The 21,605-nt window shown below is 36.6% G+C and overlaps 1 protein-coding gene across 3 annotated transcripts in view; it reads left to right on the top strand.

Moving 5' to 3' along the window:
- The window catches only part of Sbp2 (SECIS-binding protein 2), a 320,992-nt gene that overhangs the window by 183,262 nt on the left and 116,125 nt on the right, over positions 1-21,605 (top strand). For all 3 annotated transcript variants that reach the window (XM_090411737.1, XM_090411736.1, XM_090411738.1), the window contains one exon: positions 13,253-13,331. In XM_090411737.1, coding sequence (XP_090267863.1) covers positions 13,253-13,331 — 79 coding nt within the window. The remainder of the gene's footprint in view (positions 1-13,252; positions 13,332-21,605) is intronic.

Genomic DNA, 21,605 nt, shown 5'->3' with positions numbered 1-21,605 from the left:
ATGTTTTGATTCCTTTTTGTACATGATTTTGATTAAGCCACATACAAAGTATTGTGCACAAATTTGGACACCTGGTTTTCAAAAGGATGATGAGTTGTTGGAGAGGGTTCAGAGATAATTGACTGTCAGTTTCTGTCTCTGGGGGAATATGAGGACAGAATTGAGAGAATGCAAATTATTACAGTGCCTAGTGGATTGAAGGAAAAGGGGGGAACACTCACTGGATGAAAGCTCCAAAGAAAGTCAGAATTCATTCAAAAACAAGCCAAAAGCCTTGGATAATGCAAAACATAATCCTAGATATACACAAAAAAGACATCCAATGGAAATAATTAAAATGATATCCAAATAACGCAGCTTTAAAAGCCGATTATAAGATAACAAGGAATCGCCTTACAATAAGAAATGCAAAAAGAAACTACTACAGACACAAATTAACCTCCAGAGAAAATAACATGAAACAACCCTGCCATTTAATCAATGAGATGCTAGATTGTGCTCCCAATACCATCGCCTCTGAAATCATAAAACACAGCTTCATGAAAGACACTAAATCTATCCAACAACTAGCAAATGACTTTAAGCAATACTTTGTAGACGCCATCCAAGAACTACAAAGAAATATCCCTCCAATCTCAAAACGTGATTCTCCTTGGACCACAAGTAAAACAAACATTATGGTTCCCAACCATAAAAGAAGCAGAACTTCTCTCTGTAATACAACAAATCAATTCAAACAAAGGCTAAGGAATCAATGGTATAAGACCTAAGGATATCAAACAACATGCAACTAGCCTAGGCCCTATCCTACTAAAATTATTAAATAAAATATTTAAAAACGGACAAATACCATATATGTTGAAGATGGCCATAAGTATACCCATATACAAACATGGAAAAAGAAGTTTAATCAGTAATTACAGACCCATAGCACACTACCAATTATCATTCAAATTATGGAGCAGATCATACTAAGGAAACTTGTAACATATATACAGAGAACTTTCATATTATCCCCAAGCACAATAATCGTGTGTGTGTGCGCGCGCGCATGCACGTGCATGTGAATGAATTTCTCATCCTATGGCAGTAGTGAATATCAGACCTATCAAACATCAGAGTACGTCCATCATAGCCATCAAACCAATAAACAATAACTAACCAGTCTCATCCTCAGATAAGCTTACTTAGGGTTGCCAGATTTTGGAAAACCAAATATGGAACATGGGTCACCCATGCCCGTATTTGGTTTTCCGAATACTGGACAATTTTGGTGTGTTGGTTTCATCGGCACACTCAGGGAGGGGGCCAAGGGGCCCTGCCTCCCCCCCCCCCAAAAAAAAAAAGAAAAAGGAAAAGGAAAAAACACTAGAAAAATTTCCAAAAATCTTTTCCTAATTAAAATTCTTTTTTTTTTTTTTTAATTTATGTTGTGTCGTGTCTTCTATTCCTATGTTACTTATGAATTAGCGATCACATAAGATGACCCTATAGCTCTCGGGAATCCTGGCTGCTGTGAACGCAAGGCAAACGAAGTAGTGCTCGGGCGCTACTTCGTTTGACTGAGCCGAGCCAGAGGAGATCACTGGTATCATGTATTGGTGATCACTGCAGATGCTCAATCATTGCTTGTATGCAATGCGTAGTGTGTATTCTCAAATCGTCTACTCAACCCCCCCCCCCCCAACACAAAGATAAAATCTTGAGTGCTCGGGCCCCCTCCAAGATTAAATCCTGAGTACGCCACTGGTTGATTTACAAAATAAAAAATAAATCTGGTATTTGGTTTTACAAAATAAGTATCAGTACTTTTGGAACTGGAACTCGAAATGCTAAGTTTGTGTTTCTGAGTGTTAATATGTTGTGTAATATCCGATTCTCCCATGTTTAATACTAAATGTTCATCTACAGATTAAATAAAAATAAATTAAAACATTTATTACATATGTAGATATGTAATAAATGTTTATTTATTTTAATTAATTATTTTATTAATTAAAATAAATTAATAATTTTTTAATAAATGAAAACATAAAATAAAAAAACAGAAAAAATAAAAGATGAAATTCCATTCTTTTGAATAATCATTGTTGAAAACACTATTATTTTGACATTGTTAAGGGCTTAAGGAAATGAACAAAATTTAATTTATTTTGTATATTCAATAAAGAAAATTAATTTACCTTTAATTATATATTTTATGTATTAACCAAATATCACACATTCGAAAAAGGAGAGATATTATTTTTTAATAATTATTGAAATAACATCCACATACTGTACCGATACCGCACTACACGATGTCCAAATAAGAACTGTTTGAAAATAAGCAAATGCAATCTATCTGTATAGAATTATAAATAAAATGCTCATACTAAATAAAAAGCGACCAATGAAAGGGACTGCCGCTGCCATAAACTGTAAACACAATTAATTTCCTCGAATTGTCAGTTTTTCTGGGGCTTATAAATCAATTTAAGTTGGATTATTCGAAAAGAATATTGAAAATTATATTTGCTTAACATAATATTTATAATTTTATCTTTTCATTAAAATACGGGACGTCTGGCAGACCTAAGCTTACTAAAAAAGCTTCGAGGATGCAAGCTGAGACATTACATTTCAACTGAGATCAGCATAAGCGAAAAAAAAAATCCATTTATTACATTTAAGTGCTGTAGTTACGACGCTTAAATACATCAAAGCAAAAATTGTAAATAAATATACATAATTTATTGTTATTGTATAAATACTGTAAAAATGTAATCTTATTCAGCCGCAACTATAAATTACCAACTACAGTAACAATTATTAATATATTATACACAAAAAAAGGAAAATTTGTATGAATTTCATTGTGTTTGTAAACACATAAAATTATGATTTTAATAATAAAAATTATTGAATTTTTTTTTTCATAGAAATCAAATGTGGAAAAATGAACCATAATCTGCAGTATACTTTGTAAAATAACATGTTGGAATGTCACTTAAGATGGTTATTGCATATATGTAAATATTTTGGGATCAATAAAAAAATATTGTTATTATTATGTCTTATCAACATATGATTATTATTAATCATATGTTGATAAGACATATGTTAATAAGGTGTAATTACCAGAATAATATGGATGAGATTTTTTACAGAATGTCTGGAAACAGAAAGAGAATGAGAGGCCATTCCTAGAAAGTGTATAAGGTGGGTGTGAACAAGGGGGTGATGAGTAGATTTTTTGCATGGAGAGGGGGGGTGGGTGATTGGAATGCACTGCCTGAGAGTGGCATGAGTGCAGGATCAGGAATGCATTTAAGTCCAAGTATGATGAGCTGTGAATGTGGGAATGGGACCTCCTGTGATGAGTCTCTTGACTCCATGATGGTCTGTTGATAATTATGGTAATAAATCTATGAAATCTATGAGATACATTGATATTTTTTATTATTTTTTATTTTAGAAATTGTTGGTCATAATTCCCTTAAACTAATTTCATAAACGAGTTGCGACCAACAATTTGCATAACACTGTTTTATGGTATAATATACATCAGATTACACAAAGGCACAAATGCCACTCTTGTGACATAAGGTATTGTCCTTAGTAAAGTACAATACCTTTTGCTAAATAATCAGTATCACTGTGGTTAAAAATATTTCTGTAAAAAAATAAGACAAAAATATTTTAAAAAGACAAAATTCAAACAAAAATATCCCTTGAATGCATAAAATGTGTAGTTGTGGTTGATGTACATAATTTGTATTTGTGTTTATGCCACAAATTTGATAAAGTCAATGTAGAGTTTGTTTTTTTTTGTTAGAATTTTTTTGCCTTTTAAAAAATTTTTTTTTGTCTTATTTTATAGGGACATATTTTTAACCACAAGTGATACTGATTGGTTGTTATTCTTTCCATGGTTCCTTTTAGTAAACATTTGAAAGAAAGTAGGGACATTCGGTGAGAACAAATAAGACCCTTGAACATGCTTCCTGTACTGAGATTATCCATTCTCTTTGCCTTATCATGGCCGTATCATTGTGTCCATACTGCCTACTTGAACTCCCTTCTAGGCACAATATGGTGAATAGGTAACAATGGGATTTATATCAGCTAGTTTGGAGGCCTATTTGTGTATTCCCATTATGTTCACTCTGTGCTATCTGGCAGCTGACTAGCAGCTAGCTATCCATATGGATAGCTAGCCTCCTCCAGTGTGTATCTCAACCTGAGGACCGAGTCAATTACTAAATTCAGCCGTTTGACATGATTTTCGGGTTTAAGGTACTGAACACACTGGATGTGGCATGGGCAAAAGCTTTATTAACATCTTCTTTATTAACATTGTTCTGTGATGAAACTCAATTCCGTCACATGTCAACAGTGCTCATAGTAGCAACACTATGAGCACTGTTGACATGTGACGGACATTCATCTCTCATGGCTTCAACATTTAAAAAAGTGGTTTAACAATGGTCATATGGATGACATATACCTAGTCTAGCCATAGATATGGTACATGCAGTGCAGCCATCCAGGACATATACTTTGGCAGTTAAACAACTCTTTAGTGGTGAAAATCTTCTCATCTATGAAGAGAATATCTCTGTATCTGTTATTTGCATATTGCCAGAGAAGTGCCTTTGATTTTATCATCCTCTGCTGCATAAGTTGTGGTGTTAGGAAGTGTCCAGTATAACAATGATAGGCTCTTGGCCCCAAGATCATCAGTTAGTACATATGACATCATTCTTTGCAAAGCATTCATCTCTCATAGCATCACTTTGTGTTCTCACAGGATTATGATGAAGGCATGCCTTCGCAACCTGTTGCATCGTAATGCAGCATGGTCAACCTGTTCTTTGGCAGTCAGATATGTCTCCTATATCATTATAATGGTTAATAGTCCAATACACAAACATCCTACTGACTGCGAGTATTTTTAGCTTGTTGAAAATAACAGGTGCTGCATTCCAACCTTGTGAAGTGATATTACAGCTACACAGTTCTCATGATCTCCCCACTGCATGTTAACCTGTATAGCTAGACAAGGCTCTCTCTCTACTGATAAACAAGCGAATTTTGGCTGCACATGGTGCCACTAAAGGAACTGCGCTTGCACAATTCTGTGGGCAGCATGTGGGGGGGGTGCAGAAGTTATAACAGTATTTATGACAAGACCGTGTACAGTTACGATAGGTCAGAGATGATGTGGAAGACATGCATCAGCAAACTATTATTATTTTACACGTTCACTGCCAACTACGAGTATACTCGTAGTTGGTATATGATCCTCACAAGCCAACTACGAATATACTCGTATGTCGATTACTGACCTCCTGTACCAAGCACGAGTTAACCCTTAGTATAAGTACCTTAATTTGGACCCTTCACTTGTGAATAAAGCGGAGAGCACGTCTGGGGGCTTGGTAGAAGGGAAATAATTTCACTTAAAATATAGTATATTATATATGTGCCTCAGAAGCCAACTACGAATATACTTGTATGTCGATTATTGACCTCCTATGCCAAGCACGAGTTAACCCGTAATTTGTAAATCAAATTAAAACTAATAAAAATAATAAAATGAAATTAATGAAATAAAAACAAATTTATTCAAATTACGAATGATACACTTTCAAACAATTTTCCACGCACAATGGTGGTTTTTCCTGTCAAACAGGACAATAATAATATGTCTCGCATCGTTGTTTGTTTCGTGTACATACTCTGTTTGGCTTTGTCGGGCGATTCTTTTTTCTATAGGTGGTAAAATTTCCAAATAATGAAGATCCCGAATCCTGCTGATATTCTGTGATGCTGTAAGCTCATCCATTTCGACAAAAACTGAGATAAATTGATCTCTAAATTTTAACGCAGTCATTGCGTTTCCAGTAATTATATTATAAAATTTATGTGCATTTTGAATGTATATATCAAAAATGCATATTGCCAATTTCTTTGGCCATCTAATTGTCTTTCGTAAGGCAGAATAGTAAGAAAGATCAATGCCTAACATACCCAAATTATAGTCCCTAACGATATTTGGTTTTAATTGAATTTTACCATTCCGATTTTTCGTTTCAACCATTTCAAATTTGTGCATATTTCAAATGGAAAAAACTTCCCTCTTATCCTTCCATTTGTGATGATGAATTCATTGAATTCGTCATCGCTCATATTAGCATAAGCTTCTAATTCTTTATCAGTCAGTTTTCTTTTACTGGTCATGGCGAAACTGAAGGTTATCAGAAACTAGATGCAATAAACACAGTCATCAGCACATGTAATTTATAGGTGGGGTGATACGAGATTACTTGCAGTTGGCATATGGAAATAAAATTCTGTCTGATAAGCCGAATACGAGATTACTCGTAGTGACCTTGAAAACGGGAAAGCGCTTGGCATGCTGGAACAAACTATGCCCGAGGAACGTGGCAGCGAGTGTGTTAATTATTTCTAATTAATTTGAGGATCTTAAACTATAGAGACATAAATTGGAAGAAGGAAAGATGCACATGGCAGGAAGGAAATGGAATTTATCTATTATTTATTTATTATTTATCTATTGAGAGATAATTACTTGAGGCATCATGATGAAGGGAACTATTATACGAGAGTATTGGATCTGGTAATAGAATCAGAGCTATTGATAACCACAGTGACTGCATTGCCTCCAACTAGGGAGAGTGATCATGCTGTCTTGGCTTGGAAGGTGGCAGTACATGTGAAATTGTCTTTCAAGAAGGAGTATATGTGGAACTACAATGCACCTGATTGTTACAAGTTTAGGAGGAAGCTTTATGCTGTGCTATTGCATAAAAACCTGCAAGGGAAGGATGTGCATTTTCAAGTGAACATGGGAGATACTTATGGAGCATCTGGAGAAAGTAATATCAAATTGTATACCCAAGGTTAGGAGGAATAATCAGGTGGGAGTTAGATGGATGAATAGTATCATTAATCATGAGCTGCAAGAAAAGAACCTAGTCCACCTTTGTTTAAGGATTAAACTAAATATATAAATTATAGCAAGAAAAGAAAATGTTGCTGAGGGTACATAAGGAAAAAGGTGACTAGCTTACTCTTGAACAGTCCAAGGATTAGGCAAGAAAAGTGACCAGCATGGTAAGGAAGGTGAAATCAGATTATGAGAAGAAACTAGTTATGGAGGTCAAAGGAGATCCCAAAGAATTCTTTCATTATGTTGCAAGGACGACCAAAATAGCTATGGGGAAGATAACTTTAATGAGTGCTGAGTGCCATGTGGAACTCGGTTCAAAAAATTAGAACAAATAGGGATGGATATGAAACTGGTGATATGAATACAAGGTTAGCTGGTTAGCAAGGAAGGTGACAGAAGCAAATTAAATAATGGAGTTATTTAGTGACCACTTTGCAAGGAGTATATCATCGAAGTGAGGTTACTTCTGTGACAAGGAATGACGTGAGAGCAGAGGTGGATGAATTGGAGTTTTTAGGATATTGCAGAATCTCAATGTAAATACAGCAGTGGTGATAGATTGGTTATCAGCTTGCATTTTATGAGAACATGCAAGGAAACTGGCAATACCTCTGACCCTTTGACTAGACTGTTTAATTTAAGTCTCATCTCTGGCAATTTCCAAGAGAGTGTGAAAGAGGGCAAAATAATTCCCTTACATAAAAGGGACTCTAAGACTGCAGTAGCAAATTATAGACCAATCAATATCTTGGGAGTGGTAGTGAAAGTACTGGAAAACATAAGCAGAGAGAATTCAGGAATGGTTGGATAAGAATATAATACTCTGTGAGAGGCGGCATGATTGTGAGGGGTTTCTCATGCCTTAGTAATATACTAACTTTTTATAATAAAGTGAGAGCTGAGTTGGATAAAGGGAATGGCTACACTGTGATTGCCAGATTTTGCAAAAGTTTGATAGAATACCATGTTGAACTCGATTCAAAAAATTAGAACAAATAGGGATGGATATGAAACTGGTGATATGAATACAAGGTTAGCTGATTGACAACTAACAAAAAACAGTATATGGAGGAATAGAATCCAGAAGAAAGTAGGTGACTAGTTATGTGAGCAAGGTTCTGTGCCTGAATCCTTAGTGTTTAAGTTGTACATAAATGATATAGGAAATATTCAGTTGTTTGCTAATATGCAAAATTGGGGGAGGGGTAATAGTTATTCAAGGCGATGTTGAGTTTGCAGAATGATTTAACACCCTAAATGGCCATGATGTCTATAGATGTCCAGCTAAATCTGGATACAATTCTGTAACACCCATTGAATAACATGGATAAAATGTGCAATTTGGTCTCAATATTTCATCCACTTGGCCAGTAGGGAGGTTAAATAGGCTATCAGTATGGTCAAAATATAATGGGTGTCAGTTTAAAGTGGAGAAATGTAAACTTAAACATTTTGAGATAAATAGATTACATAAATAGATAGCTGCATATCATATTGATGGAACTATACTCCTGGAAATTAATGAGGCTGGGGATTTAGTTGTTGGTGGTAGATAGTTAAGTTTAGAGCATGTTGTTGAGGTTGCCACAGTAGCTCATATGGTTACTAGGCTGTTGAAGAACATGCTAACAAGCAGAGATAAGGAAGTTGTCATTCTTTTTTACAATGTAATATGTCCACATTGGATTATTGTGCTCAGGTCTGGTCACATGGGTTTCTTAGGAAGTGGTGAAGAGGATCCATGATGGTGAACGGCCTGTGGAATGCTCACTATGGTGTTAGTTGAGGATCTGTAGGTTGCAAAGGTTGGTTGGTTGATAGGCAAAAAAAAAAGAGCAGATTAGTAGAAAAATTTAAGTTAAATTGTTTTATAGGATTAATACAGAGGAATTATTTCAGCATTTGGGTGGAGGGGATCAGAACAAGAGGTCATTCCTGTAAGTAGAGTAAGAGTGTGGTTAGTAAGGGTATATAAGGACTAGATTTTTTTGCTTGGAGAGTGGTAAATGAATAAACGCAATGGGTTGGCAGAGTCAGTTGTGTTTTGTCTGTTAATGGGCTCAAGAAGAGGTACGATAGTTATTATATTAATAGTTATGGTCTCCCATTATGAGTCTCGTACTACAAGGAGGTTCATATACAATAATTAGAATAATATTAAAATCTTAAAAATAAAAGTGAACAGCAGACAACACACACAACATGTAATACCAGATGGAAATTTATTTTTTTGGCACTCTAAATAAACATATTGTCTAATGCACACAATATGTAATACCAGATGGAAGTTTATTGTTTTGGCACTCTAAATAAATGTATTATCTTTTACTCTTGGCATAAATGGATTTTCAGCATTTATAAATAAGTCACATCACTGGTTGTTTTTCATGAGCTTTTTAGGGTAGCATGATTTATACACAAAATAGTGTCATTGAAATGCCATATCAGTGCACTTTATTTTTAAACCAGAATGTACTATATTAAAAGCATAAATGAAATTGAAAATGTTTCACATCAGTCTTTGTTTCCTTCAAACATATTGGAATATAATTTTATTGGAACACTTAGGGATGGGAAACATATGGAAATATATAACATGTTAAAAAAAAAAGAGAGAGAGAGAAGAGTTGCAATTATCATTTTGTTCTTAAATAATAGTAACTGGTAATTAGTTTACGGAATTAATAACGCATATAAAGTATATTAATTAAAGGTAACTTTAATGAATAACTTCTATATTTCGGCAACGTCATATTGCCATCTTCAGGAACATAAAGATATGGTATGTGCACTCAGGAACTAACACAAAGCAAATGAGGAAGAAAGCAAGAAACTAATATTGTTCCTAAAGTCCTAATGGTGCCCTCTTGCAGGCTAATTTGGTAGTCTTGGCAGTTGGGCTGAAGTTCTCATAATGAAAGTCTCCCAAATTTGGGGCAGTTTCATGCACCCAAATTTGTTGAGGTTAGGAACGTTTTTTAGAGCTGCTGAAGATTCTTTGAATAATCTTTCGTATTTAAACTTGCTGCGATGAATTATTTTTGTTTTCTTCCAACGAATTTTATGGTGGGTATCTAAGGCATGGTCTGCCAGCCCAGAGTGGCTGTACTGGTGAAACCGGATGTAGTCTTGGTGTTCTGAAATCCTGATATTTGTTGTTCTGCTTGTTTGGCCAAAGTAGGACAATTTGCAGCTGCAAGTGAAGATGGCAATGTGACGTTGCCGAAATATAGAAGTTATTCATTAAAGTTACCTTTAATTAATATACTTTATATGCGTTGTTAATTCCGTAAACTAATTACCAGTTATGTCTAACCGTATAAGTCTTGCTACTAGAATCATGATCATCCACGGAGATGCAGTCGCACGAAAGGCCTGTCAATACGGCAAATTGAGGTTGAAGATATCGAGGCAAATAAATCGTCTGACGTTCCTAAAACGCTGCCGGGATAACAAAGTGATCCCTAATTGTGTCAAATTGAAGTACCGTTTTACTTCCGAGAAAGCTCTACGCATTTATAACCGCACTAGCTTCGCCCTGTTAAGAGAACAAATTACCGCAACGCGCGTTCTCCTTGCCGATGAAAACAAAACCTTACAGGCACTAGAGGAAGAGCTTTCGAATACACTCGGCCTTGATCTATGGTCTATACTTCATGACATCTCATGCGCATTGGCAAGAAAGGAATTCGAAAAAATACGTAGTCGGCATGTGAAAAAATACGAAAACCTGACAAAGACTTCTACTTCCATACCGCAGCCACCACTCAACACTGTAGTCAACCTCTCGTCGGCAGTTTTAAAGCCTGAAGCACTCACCGCACTTTCACGTGGTCACAATTTCGCCCTAGCTCCTAAAAGGATACCTGCTGAAGAAATCATGATCCAAATAGAGCATGGAATTCGCAACCTGCCTAACCATATCGCCAACAACGTAAGACTGGATGTCGTCGGTGTTCTCACTAAAGCCAAACCTCCAAAAACGAATATACAGCCCTACAAGAATTGAAAAACAACAAAAAAATAGTAATCACCAAAGCTGATAAGGGAAGCGCCACTGTGATACTCAATCAAAAAGACTACAAAGGTAAGCTAAATTCTTTAGTACTAGACCGTACTACTTACCTCCCCATTGAACCAGCTCTCAGATTAGAACTATCCACAGACTCCTTAAGAAAGTCACTTCTTGGCCTGTGGAAGTCACCAACAAACTTAAACCTTATAACTCTAGAACCCCCCCCCCCTCGATTATATGGACTCCCAAAAATACATAAACAAAATGTGCCATTGTGTCCCATAGTGGATGGCATTGATTCCCCCACATATAAATTTGCCAAACATTTAGCCAAAATGCTTGCACACTACACTGGCAACACACCATCACACATAAAAAACTCAGCTCACTTTAAAGCCAGTATAGAAAACCTCGCACTCCAACACACTGAAATAATGGTCAGTTTTGACGTCGCCTCCCTATTCACTAATGTCCCACTCAAAGAAACCCTTGAGCTCATCCAAGCCAAGTTTCCTCCCGATATCTCAGCCCTATTTCAGTTCACAATGAACTCAGGCTATTTCGTTTTTGGCAAGGAAAGTTCTACAAACAGATAGAGGGGACAGCCATGGGTTCACCACTTTCCCCACCCTTGGCCAATTTCTTTATGGAGACATTTGAAGAGAAAGCCTTAAACTCTGCCCCACAAAAACCCACTATTTGGCTTCGTTATGTGGATGATGTGTTTGCTATTTGGCCACATGGCTCAGACACACTCCACTCCTTCCTAACACACTTAAACAACCAACACCCCAGAGTCCAGTTCACCTTAGAAAAAGAGGGAAAACAACACCCTCCCCTTCCTAGACACTTTAATCACCTGCCAGCTTGATGGATCTTTGGTTTTCTCTATTTACAGAAAACCCACCCACACTGGCAGATACATTCACCAGCAAACCCCCCCCCCCCTCACAACAATATGGGGTGATAAAAACACTATATAACAGGGCAAAATTAATCTGCTCAGATGACAAGGCCCTGACTATTGAACTAAACCACATCCTCAACACTTTCTTAGCCAATGGCTATAACCCCCAAAAAATCCAAAAAATACTAAAACCTGTAAACCACAACCCCCTCCACAATAAAGATTACACCAAGTCTATCACCATCCCCTACATCCAGGGAACCTCTGAGAAAATAACCAATATCCTCAAAAAACCTTACTTCCTGTTACAGACCATATAAAAAGTTAGCATCCCTTATCCGCTCTACCAAAGACCAACCACTTCCCCTAGACCTACCTGGTGTATACCAGGTCCCTTGCAGCTGCAAATTGTCCTACTTTGGCCAAACAGGCAGAACAACAAATATCAGGATTTCAGAACACCAAGACTACATCCGGTTTCACCAGTACAGCCGCGCTGGGCTGGCAGACCATACCTTAGATACCCACCATAAAATTCATTGGAAGAAAACAAAAATAATTCATCGCAGCAAGTTTAAATACGAAAGATTATTCAAAGAATCTTCAGCAGCTCTAAAAAACGTTCCTAACTTCAACAAATTTGGGTGCATGAAACTGCCCCAAATTTGGGAGACTTTCATTATGAGAACTTCAGCCCAACTGCCAAGACTACCAAATTAGCTAGAGGGCACCATTAGGACTTTAGGAACAGTATTAGTTTCTTGCTTTCTTCCTCATTTGCTTTGTGTTAGTTCCTGAGTGCACATACCATATCTTTATGTTCCTGAAGATGGCAATGTGACGTTGCCAAAATATAGAAGTTATTCATTAAAGTTACCTTTTAATTAATATACTTTATATGCGTTATTAATTCCGTAAACTAATTACCAGTTATGTCTAACCAACATATAAGTCTTGCTACTAGAATAAACAATAGTATATACACAAAACAAATCCAGACAATAAAATACAAATGAATACAAATTTCAGAGGTGCTTGGTTAATACAGCATTCCCTATATTACTAGAGAATCCCCTTTTCTAAAATTGTTTGTCTTTTTGACCAACACTATACTGATTTTAGGTAACCTTCTGCCACATCTAAGACTATTTTCAACCATGTAATATTCATATCATTGCTTCATAAAATAAGCTTACCTAATTTTTGTTATTAAAGATATTTTTCAAATTTGGATCACCTTACATTCCATAATTTTGTACTTAGGTAACCTCACATTTGTAACACAAGTACCAGACAAACTTTTATATGCAAGCATTCTTTTATAATATGATATTCTATCATTAAATAGGTACTAAAAATAAATTTCTTATAGACAATTCTGAAAGAGAGAGAAGAGAAAAAAAGTAAACGGGAACAGTCAGAAAAAGAAAATATGCCAAAAGATATCAAAGGTAAGTTCACAAGGTGGACAGATTAATGTCAAGTATTTGTTTTGGAATTCGAGACTTTTCAATAAATTACTTGAAACTTTTTTTTTTTAGTGAAACATTCATAGTCTTTAAGCACACATCATCGTCATCATCATCTGAGCAATTCAGGTATAGGCTTTTCATGTCCCATTCCTGCTCTGCAGACGAAGTTGGTCTTTCCATCTTAGTTTGGACGTCCACAGTTTCTTCTTCCTGTAGGTTTATATTTATATGCTAGTTTGGGAATCTTATTGTTATTCATCCATGGTATAGCCAATTTTGCTGATATTCTTCTATTTCTTGTAAGATGTTCTTTGTATCTAATTGTTCTCTTATTTCTGTGTTTTTTTTTTATCTAATTAGTGAGTCCCAGGAGAGGTCTTAGGAACTTCATCTGTGCTGCTTCCAATCTTTGTCTGTTTCTTTGTTTTAGAATCCAGGTTTCACTTCCAAATTTGAGAGATGGTTTAGAGGGCATATTATGTAATCTTAATTGAGTTTCTTTAGTCATTTGTTTTCCAAAATATTTTTTTAATTATGCCATTCATTCTGTTGTAAATTTGTAGTCTTCCTTCAAAGTGTGAATCAGTATTGTATTGCGAGAATATATTTCCTAAGTATTTGAATTCTGTAACTTGTTCTATCTCTCCCATCAGTTGGAGAGAGTGACCATGTGGTTTTGACTTGGAAGATGAACAGACATGCAGGTGTATCAAAGAAAAGGGAACGTATGTGGAATTATATGGCAGGTTATTATAGTAGTCTTAGGTATCAACTAGGGGTAGTTCCATTGAGGGCAGAATTGAAAATCCAGGATATCATTAGTGCTTGGAAAATTGTGAAAGAATATTTGTTAGCAGCAATAGTAAGCTGTATTCCACGGGTGAAGAAGCAGACAAAATTTGGTGTAAAGTGGATGACAAACGATATCAAACAGGAACTGCAGTTGAAAAAGAGATTATGGAAGATATACAAGGAGGGGGGGATGGAGGACAGATACACGAAGAATATAAGATGCAGGCCAGGAGAGTGACCAGAATGGTGAGGAAGGCAAAACTGGAATATGAGAAGAGATTGGCACTAAGATCCAAAGAAAATCCTAGGGAATGTTTTAGCTATGTGGCCAGTAGCAGAGAAACGATTGTGGAAGAATGACATTATAGGATAAAAATGGGAATAGAGTGACTGATGCAGAGGACATAGTGGAGTTGTTTAATGAGCACTTTATTGGAGTATTTCATCCTGGAGGAGGTTTTAATACTAGAGGGATAGGGCACGATCAGGGTTTAGAGGTGCAAGAAGAGAGTGTGTTCCAAATACTGAGTACTCTGGATACCAATAAAGCTGTTGGACTGGATGGTATTTCACCATGGGTTTTGAGAGAATGTGCTAAAGAACTGACAGCTCTGTTGACCTGGCTTTTCAATAAAAGTCTAGCTGAAGGAAAGGTACCCAGGGAATGGAAGGAAGGAAGGTAAGATAGTGCCGCTGCATAAGGGTGGTAGCAGACTGGAGGTGTCTAATTATAGGTCTGTTTAATATAAGATAATAAAGTGACAAGAGAAGTTGATGGGGGAAAGGCATATACTGCCATTTTTTTGGATTTTGCAAAGGTGTTTGACAGGGTGCCACATGATAAGCTGATATTTAAGTTGCAGCACATGGGTTTAAATGTTGGGTTAGTCAAATGGATTCAGGATTGGCTGACTGATAGGTATCAGAGAGTTGTATATGATGGGGCAATATCAAGGAAGCAGAAAGTTACAAGTGGGGTTCCACAGGGCTCAGTACTGGGATCTGTATTGTTCAATCTTTATATCAATGATATTGTGAATGTATTGTGAGGGGACATTCAGTTGTTTGCGGATGATGTGAAGTTTGGAAGGGTTATCAGTAATAGTGCCGATGTAGCAGCACTGCAAGAGGATTTGAATAAACTAGACAGATGGGAAAATAAATGGGGTTATCAGTTCAGTGCAGAAAAGTGTAAGGTCTTGAGGTATGGGGCACATCGATCGGACGCTGCATACCCTATGGAAGGAGTTAAAAGTGGAGGAAGTAGGGGAGACAAGAGATCTGGGGGAGATGATTGATAGAAAACTGAAATTCAGGGAGCATATTGTAAAGGTGGTGAGGGTAACTCAGAGGATTGCTGCAATACTGAGAAGGATGCTGACCTGCAGAGATAAAAGAGTTATCATTCGATTGTATAAGGCCCTGATCAGACCACACTTAGGCTATTGTTCTCAGATTTGTTCCCCAGGATTTGAAGCAGATAAATTGACTGGAAAGGGTACAGAGGCAGATAACAAAGATGGTTTCAGGATTGTACAACATGAGTTATGAAGATCAACTGAGGGAATGTGGACTGCAGAGTTTGGTGGATAGAAAAAGTAGAGGTGATATGATCGAGACTTTTAAACTGTTGAGAGGCAGCTACAGGGTGGATATTGGAGAGTTCTTTCACTTAGTGGAACGGCGGGAAGGAGCGATCACAAGGGGCCATCCCTGGAAGTTATGAAAGGAGACTGTGCGCAAGAGGGTGAGGAGTGGTTTCTTTGTGTGGAGGGTGGTTGAACCGTGGAATGCATTACCTGAGAGAGAGTGGTTGGAGTGGGGACAGTTAATGGGTTCAAGGAGTGGTATGATAGACTTTGTATTTTCAAAAAACGACCTCCCACGATGAATCTTTTGACTCCATGGAGGCCTGGATAATAATAATAATAATAATTTTATCGTTAAGCATAATTTTGACATTTTGAATAGTGTTTCCACACATTGCCATAGCTTTTGTTTTTGTTTCAGATATTTTCTTTTTATATATTTTTTGCTATTTCATTTAGACGGGGTTAGTTGCAATTTGGAGTTTATCTTCTGAGTTTGAAATTAGTAAGCACACATAAAAATTGCATATATACATGTGTGTGTGTGGGTGTGTGTGTGTATTTTTTTTTTTTTAGCCAAATATATGTCTAGTGTTTATTCCAGAGGAAGACCAAACAGAGAATTGGGCAATGACATCGTCAAATGGTGTGGAAACTCTATACACAAACTGAGTCATCTTGCACAAAATAGAATGCAGTGGAAGAATCAAGATGGCATCAGACACCTACAGGCATTGAACCCATGGTTATTGTTATTTTTCCAGTAAAGCAAAACCTGTTCAGCTTAACTTTATTCCATGAAGTAATATTTAGAATTGATGTTATTCCATTATTATGATATTTTGAATTCTCTAGAATTCAAAATATCATAATATAAAATCATATTAAAATATTTACAAATTATTAAAAAATACTGTAATATAAAAAAGATTAATTCAGTTAAACTCCCTCTCTCTAATATTGAAACCATGATTAAAAAAAAAGGTTAACTTATTACTGGTTATACTAAATCTGATTTCATCACCAAATACAATACTTGACATTTTAGCTAATATCATCATCATCATTCTGTGCAGTAGTATACCTAATGGCCTGTTATTGCTCAACTCATCTTTGGTTTATCTGATAGTCTCCATCCTCTCGAGATGTATCAAAGACACACTAATGAGGCATCCTGGTCATGTCCATTCTGTTTCACATGCTGTAACTTTTTTTTTTTTCTGTATCTGGATATATATTGTGTTATAGGTGTCGCATTTAGTTTCTTCATTATGTATTTTAATCTTGTCCGGTAGCATATATCCTTCAGTTCTTATAAGTTTCTCTCTCTTAAGAAGAAGGGATATATATATATATATATATATATGGAACTACAGGTTAGGCAATTTTAACAAGCTTCAGAGTGAGCTTGCAGCAGTCCCATGGCAGAACATATTGCAGGGGAAAGATGTTAGCAGTGCATGGGATAAAATCAGTGGGTATCTGAGGAAGGCAATATCAGATTGTGTCCCCATGGTCAGGAAGACAAACAAGGTAGGCATTAGATAGATGAGTTACTAGTAGTATCAAGCTTGATCTGCAAAAAAAGAAAATGTTATGGAGAATTTACAAGGAGAAAGGCGATCAGTACAAGGCTCAAGCTAGGAAGGTTACCAGCGTAGTAAGAAAAGCTAAATCAGATTATGAGAAGACTTTAGCCAAGGAGATCTTGGGTAATCCCAAGAGTTCTTCCGCTATGTGGCAAGTAAAAGGAAGAATGACTTTGGAAGGATAACCTTAGTGGGTGCTGATGGTATCAAGGTGACCAATTCAGATGTAATAGTAGAGTTATTGAGTGATCACTTTTCAAGTCTATCACCCAAGTGAGAATATTTCTGTACCTGTAGCAATAACTAATATGAGAATTGAAGTTAAGAAATCAGATATACTTAGTATATTGCAAAATTTAAATGCGAATACTGCTTTAGGTTTAGATGGAATAGACAATTCAGCTTGGGTGTTGCGTGAACATGCAAATGAATTGTCAATGCCTCTTACTTGGTTATTAACTTAAGTTTGAACTCTGGTATGGTACCTAGGGAGTTAAAGGAAGTATTGCTTTTACCACCAGTCACCATCAAGGGAGTGGTGGTAAAAGTATTGGAAAAGTTGGTTAAAGATAAAATTCAAGAATGGGTGGATCAGGATATGATACTCTATAGGGGCCAACATGGTTTTGTTAAGGGTTGATCCTGCCTTAACAATTTATTAGCTTTTTATTGTATAATAGAATGACATCTGAGTTGGACAAAGGAAATTGCTACACAGTGGTGCTTTTGGATTTTGCTAAGGCTTTTGACAGGATACCCCATGGAATACTTTCACACAAATTGGAGCAAATGGGGATGGATACTAAACTGATGATATGGATAGGAGAATGGCTTAGGGAGAGATACCAGAAGGTGGTGTATGGAGGAGTAGAGTCCAGGATGAGGCAGGTGACCAGTGGTGTGCCTCAGGGCTCTGTGCTTGGGCCATTGTTTAATTTCTACATAAATGATATAGGAAATGGATTAAAGGGAGATATTGCCGGGCCTGGTTGGCCGAGTGATCAGCGTATCCGCTCTCCAGCCAAGAGGCTGCGGGTTCGAATCCCACTCTGGGCATGGATGTTTGTGATTGTCTGTGAAAGTGGTGGCGGGCGGTAGATGGTGTTGGTGTAGTTGTAGTTCGTAGATTGAGTGAGTGGTGGAGATGCCCTCCCTCAATGAGTCTTTGGACTTCCTGGAGGTGTCACGTAATAATAATAATAATATTCAGTTGTTTGCTGATGATGCAAAGTTGCGTAGTGCAATAAAAAATCAAGCTGATGTTGAGAGGTTGCTGGATGATTTAAATAAGCTGGTAAAATGGGCAAATGGATGGCATTTCAATGTGGAAAAGTGTAAAGTTATGCATTTTGGGATTAAAAGATTACCAGCTGTGTACTACATTGATAGAACGGTACTCCAAGAGATTAATGAGGCTAGGGACTTAGGGGTGTTGGTAGATAGGGAGATGAAGTTCAGGGGACACATTGCTAAGATGTCCAAGATTGCACATAGGATTACTTTGTTATTGAGGAACACACTAACATCCAGAGATAAAGAGGTTATTATTCCCTTTATAAAGTGTTGATACTTCCACATTTGGATTACTGTACTCAGGTCTGGTCACCTGGTTTCCTTGAAGATGAGGAGGTTGTGGAGAGGATTCAGAGGAGAGTGACTAAGTTGGTGAGTGATGTAAAAAATGCTCCAAGCTAAAGGCAACCCAAAAGAATTTTATCATTATGCTGCCAGTAAAAGAAAGAATGAATGTGGAAGAATAACTTTCCTGAATGCAGACTGTGCTTTTAAGGTGACCAGTGGTTTTGTTTAATAAATTTTGTTAAATTTGTTAAACAAATTAATAAAAAAATAGCCATGAAGTAACTTCAGAACTGAGGCCACTTGTTGCAAAGGTAGACCAAGCTCTCATCATTCCTTGTCTTAGTATCGCTGTTAATGCAAAGCACATCTCCTTGCGGATATGTATAATGCTGTGCATTAAGGGAAGGGCCACTACCTTGACTGGTTTTGATCTTATTGAGGTCTCATCAGTGGGAACCAGACCCAGGTGGTGATAATAAGGCAGAAGCAATGGAGAAGTCCTATTTACATATTTTTATTTTACATATTTACACTTGGATAAAGGATTAAACTAAATTTATTATAGTCTAACCAAGTGGGAAAAAACTTCCCACATCTTTCTCTAAATCCAGAGTAATTTAATAATAAGGTTGTACACCTTTTGGCAACTCGTATAGGTAAATATGACCAAATAGATTGCATATCTAATTATAAGAATAGGCTCAGGGCTGTCCAAAGCAGTGCCCGTGGGCTTCATGCAGCCAGCGGTGCGATTTTGTACTGCTTGCCTGTGGGTTTCACCACCTGGATCTGGCTCCCACTGATGAGACCTCAATAAAGGTCGAAACCGGTCTGGGTAGTGGCCCTTCCTTTAATGCATAGTATTATACATATCCACAAGGAGATGTGCTTTGCATTAACGGAGATACTAAAACAAGGAGTGATGAGAGCTTGGTCTACCTATGAGTTGCCTCAGTCCTGAAGTTACTTCAGGTGCAAACTTTGTGTTTTCTTACACTTGGATAAAGGATTAAACTAAATTTATTATAGTCTAACCAAGTGGGAAAAAACTTCCAACAGGAAGAATCTGACTGGAGATATTCAGTTGTTTGCTGATGATACAAACATAAGCAAGGCAATCAGAAATGCTACTGATATACAGTCCTTTCTTTTAGTGTTTCCTGGTGATCAACATTCATTTTGTAAACGTATAGAGACTACAACCACCTTACGAATGATTACTTTAAGATGATGGTCTGAAAAGTTCTCAGCCTAACAATTAAAAAACGAATTTATAATTTCAAAATTATTTTTATTTTTCAACATAATCTCCCTCAAGACTAATGCATTTATTTCAGCAATGCTCCAGTGCCATATTCCCATCCCTGTAGTGGTTCTCAGTAAGATCTGCAAAATACCCCTCTGCAACTGCAATCACCTCTTGATTCGAATTAAAACGCTGACCAGCAAGGAAGAGTTTCAGTTTTGGGAAGAGATAGAAGTCACAGGGAGCCAAATCTTGGGGAATAGGGTGGATGTTCCAACAATTCATAGTGCAAATCCCTTAATTTTCCCATTGCCAAAACTTTATATTTTTTTCTTCTGCAAACCGAGTCTTTTCGCACGAATTTTTTCATCTAGTCTGGTTAAAAGATTGGAATAATATTTCTCGGTTATTGTTTTTTCCCTTTTTAAGATAATTAATAAACAAAATGCCTTTAGCATCCCAAAACACTGATGGCATGACCTTTCCTGCTGATGGAACCAACTTTGTCTTCTTTGGCACTGAACAACCAGCTTCTGTCCACTGTTTGGATTCTGGTGTGTAGACTTGGATTGTAACGGTGAATCCAAGTCTCATCCATAGTAATAAATCAACCCACAAAATCAGTTTTATTCTTTAAAACGCTCCAAAAAATGTTTAGAGATTTTCATGCGAGTGCATTTTTGATCTGCTATGAGCAAGCGTGGCACTCATCTTGCGCAAAGGTTTTTCATTTGCAATTCTTAATGCAAAATATATCCTGCACGTTCTTTTGAGATGCCTATAGTCTCAGCACTTTCATGCACTTTGACTCTCCAGTCATCCAATACCATATCTTGCACTTGATCAATGATTTCTGATGTTGTTACACTTTTTGGACGTCCTTCATGTGGAATAATCTTGAAGTACAGCCATGTTTAAACTCTGCAGCCCATTTCTTAATTGTCAAAAATGAAAGAGAAGAGAGTGCCTATAAACTTTTATGAACTTCGATTGAATTTCTTTTGGCATTAAACCTTCTTTTACAAAGAATTTTATAACTGCACAATACTCAATTTTATCCATTTCAAGGGTACAGACAACACTTTTGCTTCAGATAGCTGTATAAAATAAACCTGATAGAATGACTTGCAGTTTCATGTGGATGATTATGACAGATGTACCAACTTAGAAAAAAAAAATCTTGCCAATAGCGTTGCCATCTATGGTAGAGGCCGAGACCTTTTCAGACCACTGCCTTAATTTCTTGACGTTTCAGCTTTCATATTAAAGTCATCATCTGGAGGATGATGACTTTAATATGAAAGCTGAAACGTCATATTAATATATACATCATATTAATGATGTATATATTTGATGAAACGTCATATTAATATATGAAACGTCATATATATATATACAAAGACAAGTTACATTACATATCTAACAGTAAACCAAAGTAACAATGATGTGATCAGTC

The sequence above is a fragment of the Typopeltis vanoorti genome, chromosome 22 (genome assembly GCF_054136105.1).
Source record: "Typopeltis vanoorti isolate ZY-2024b chromosome 22, IOZ_Tvanoo_1.0, whole genome shotgun sequence".
Taxonomy (NCBI): domain Eukaryota; kingdom Metazoa; phylum Arthropoda; class Arachnida; order Uropygi; family Thelyphonidae; genus Typopeltis; species Typopeltis vanoorti.
This window is presented reverse-complemented; position numbering and strand designations above follow the sequence as displayed.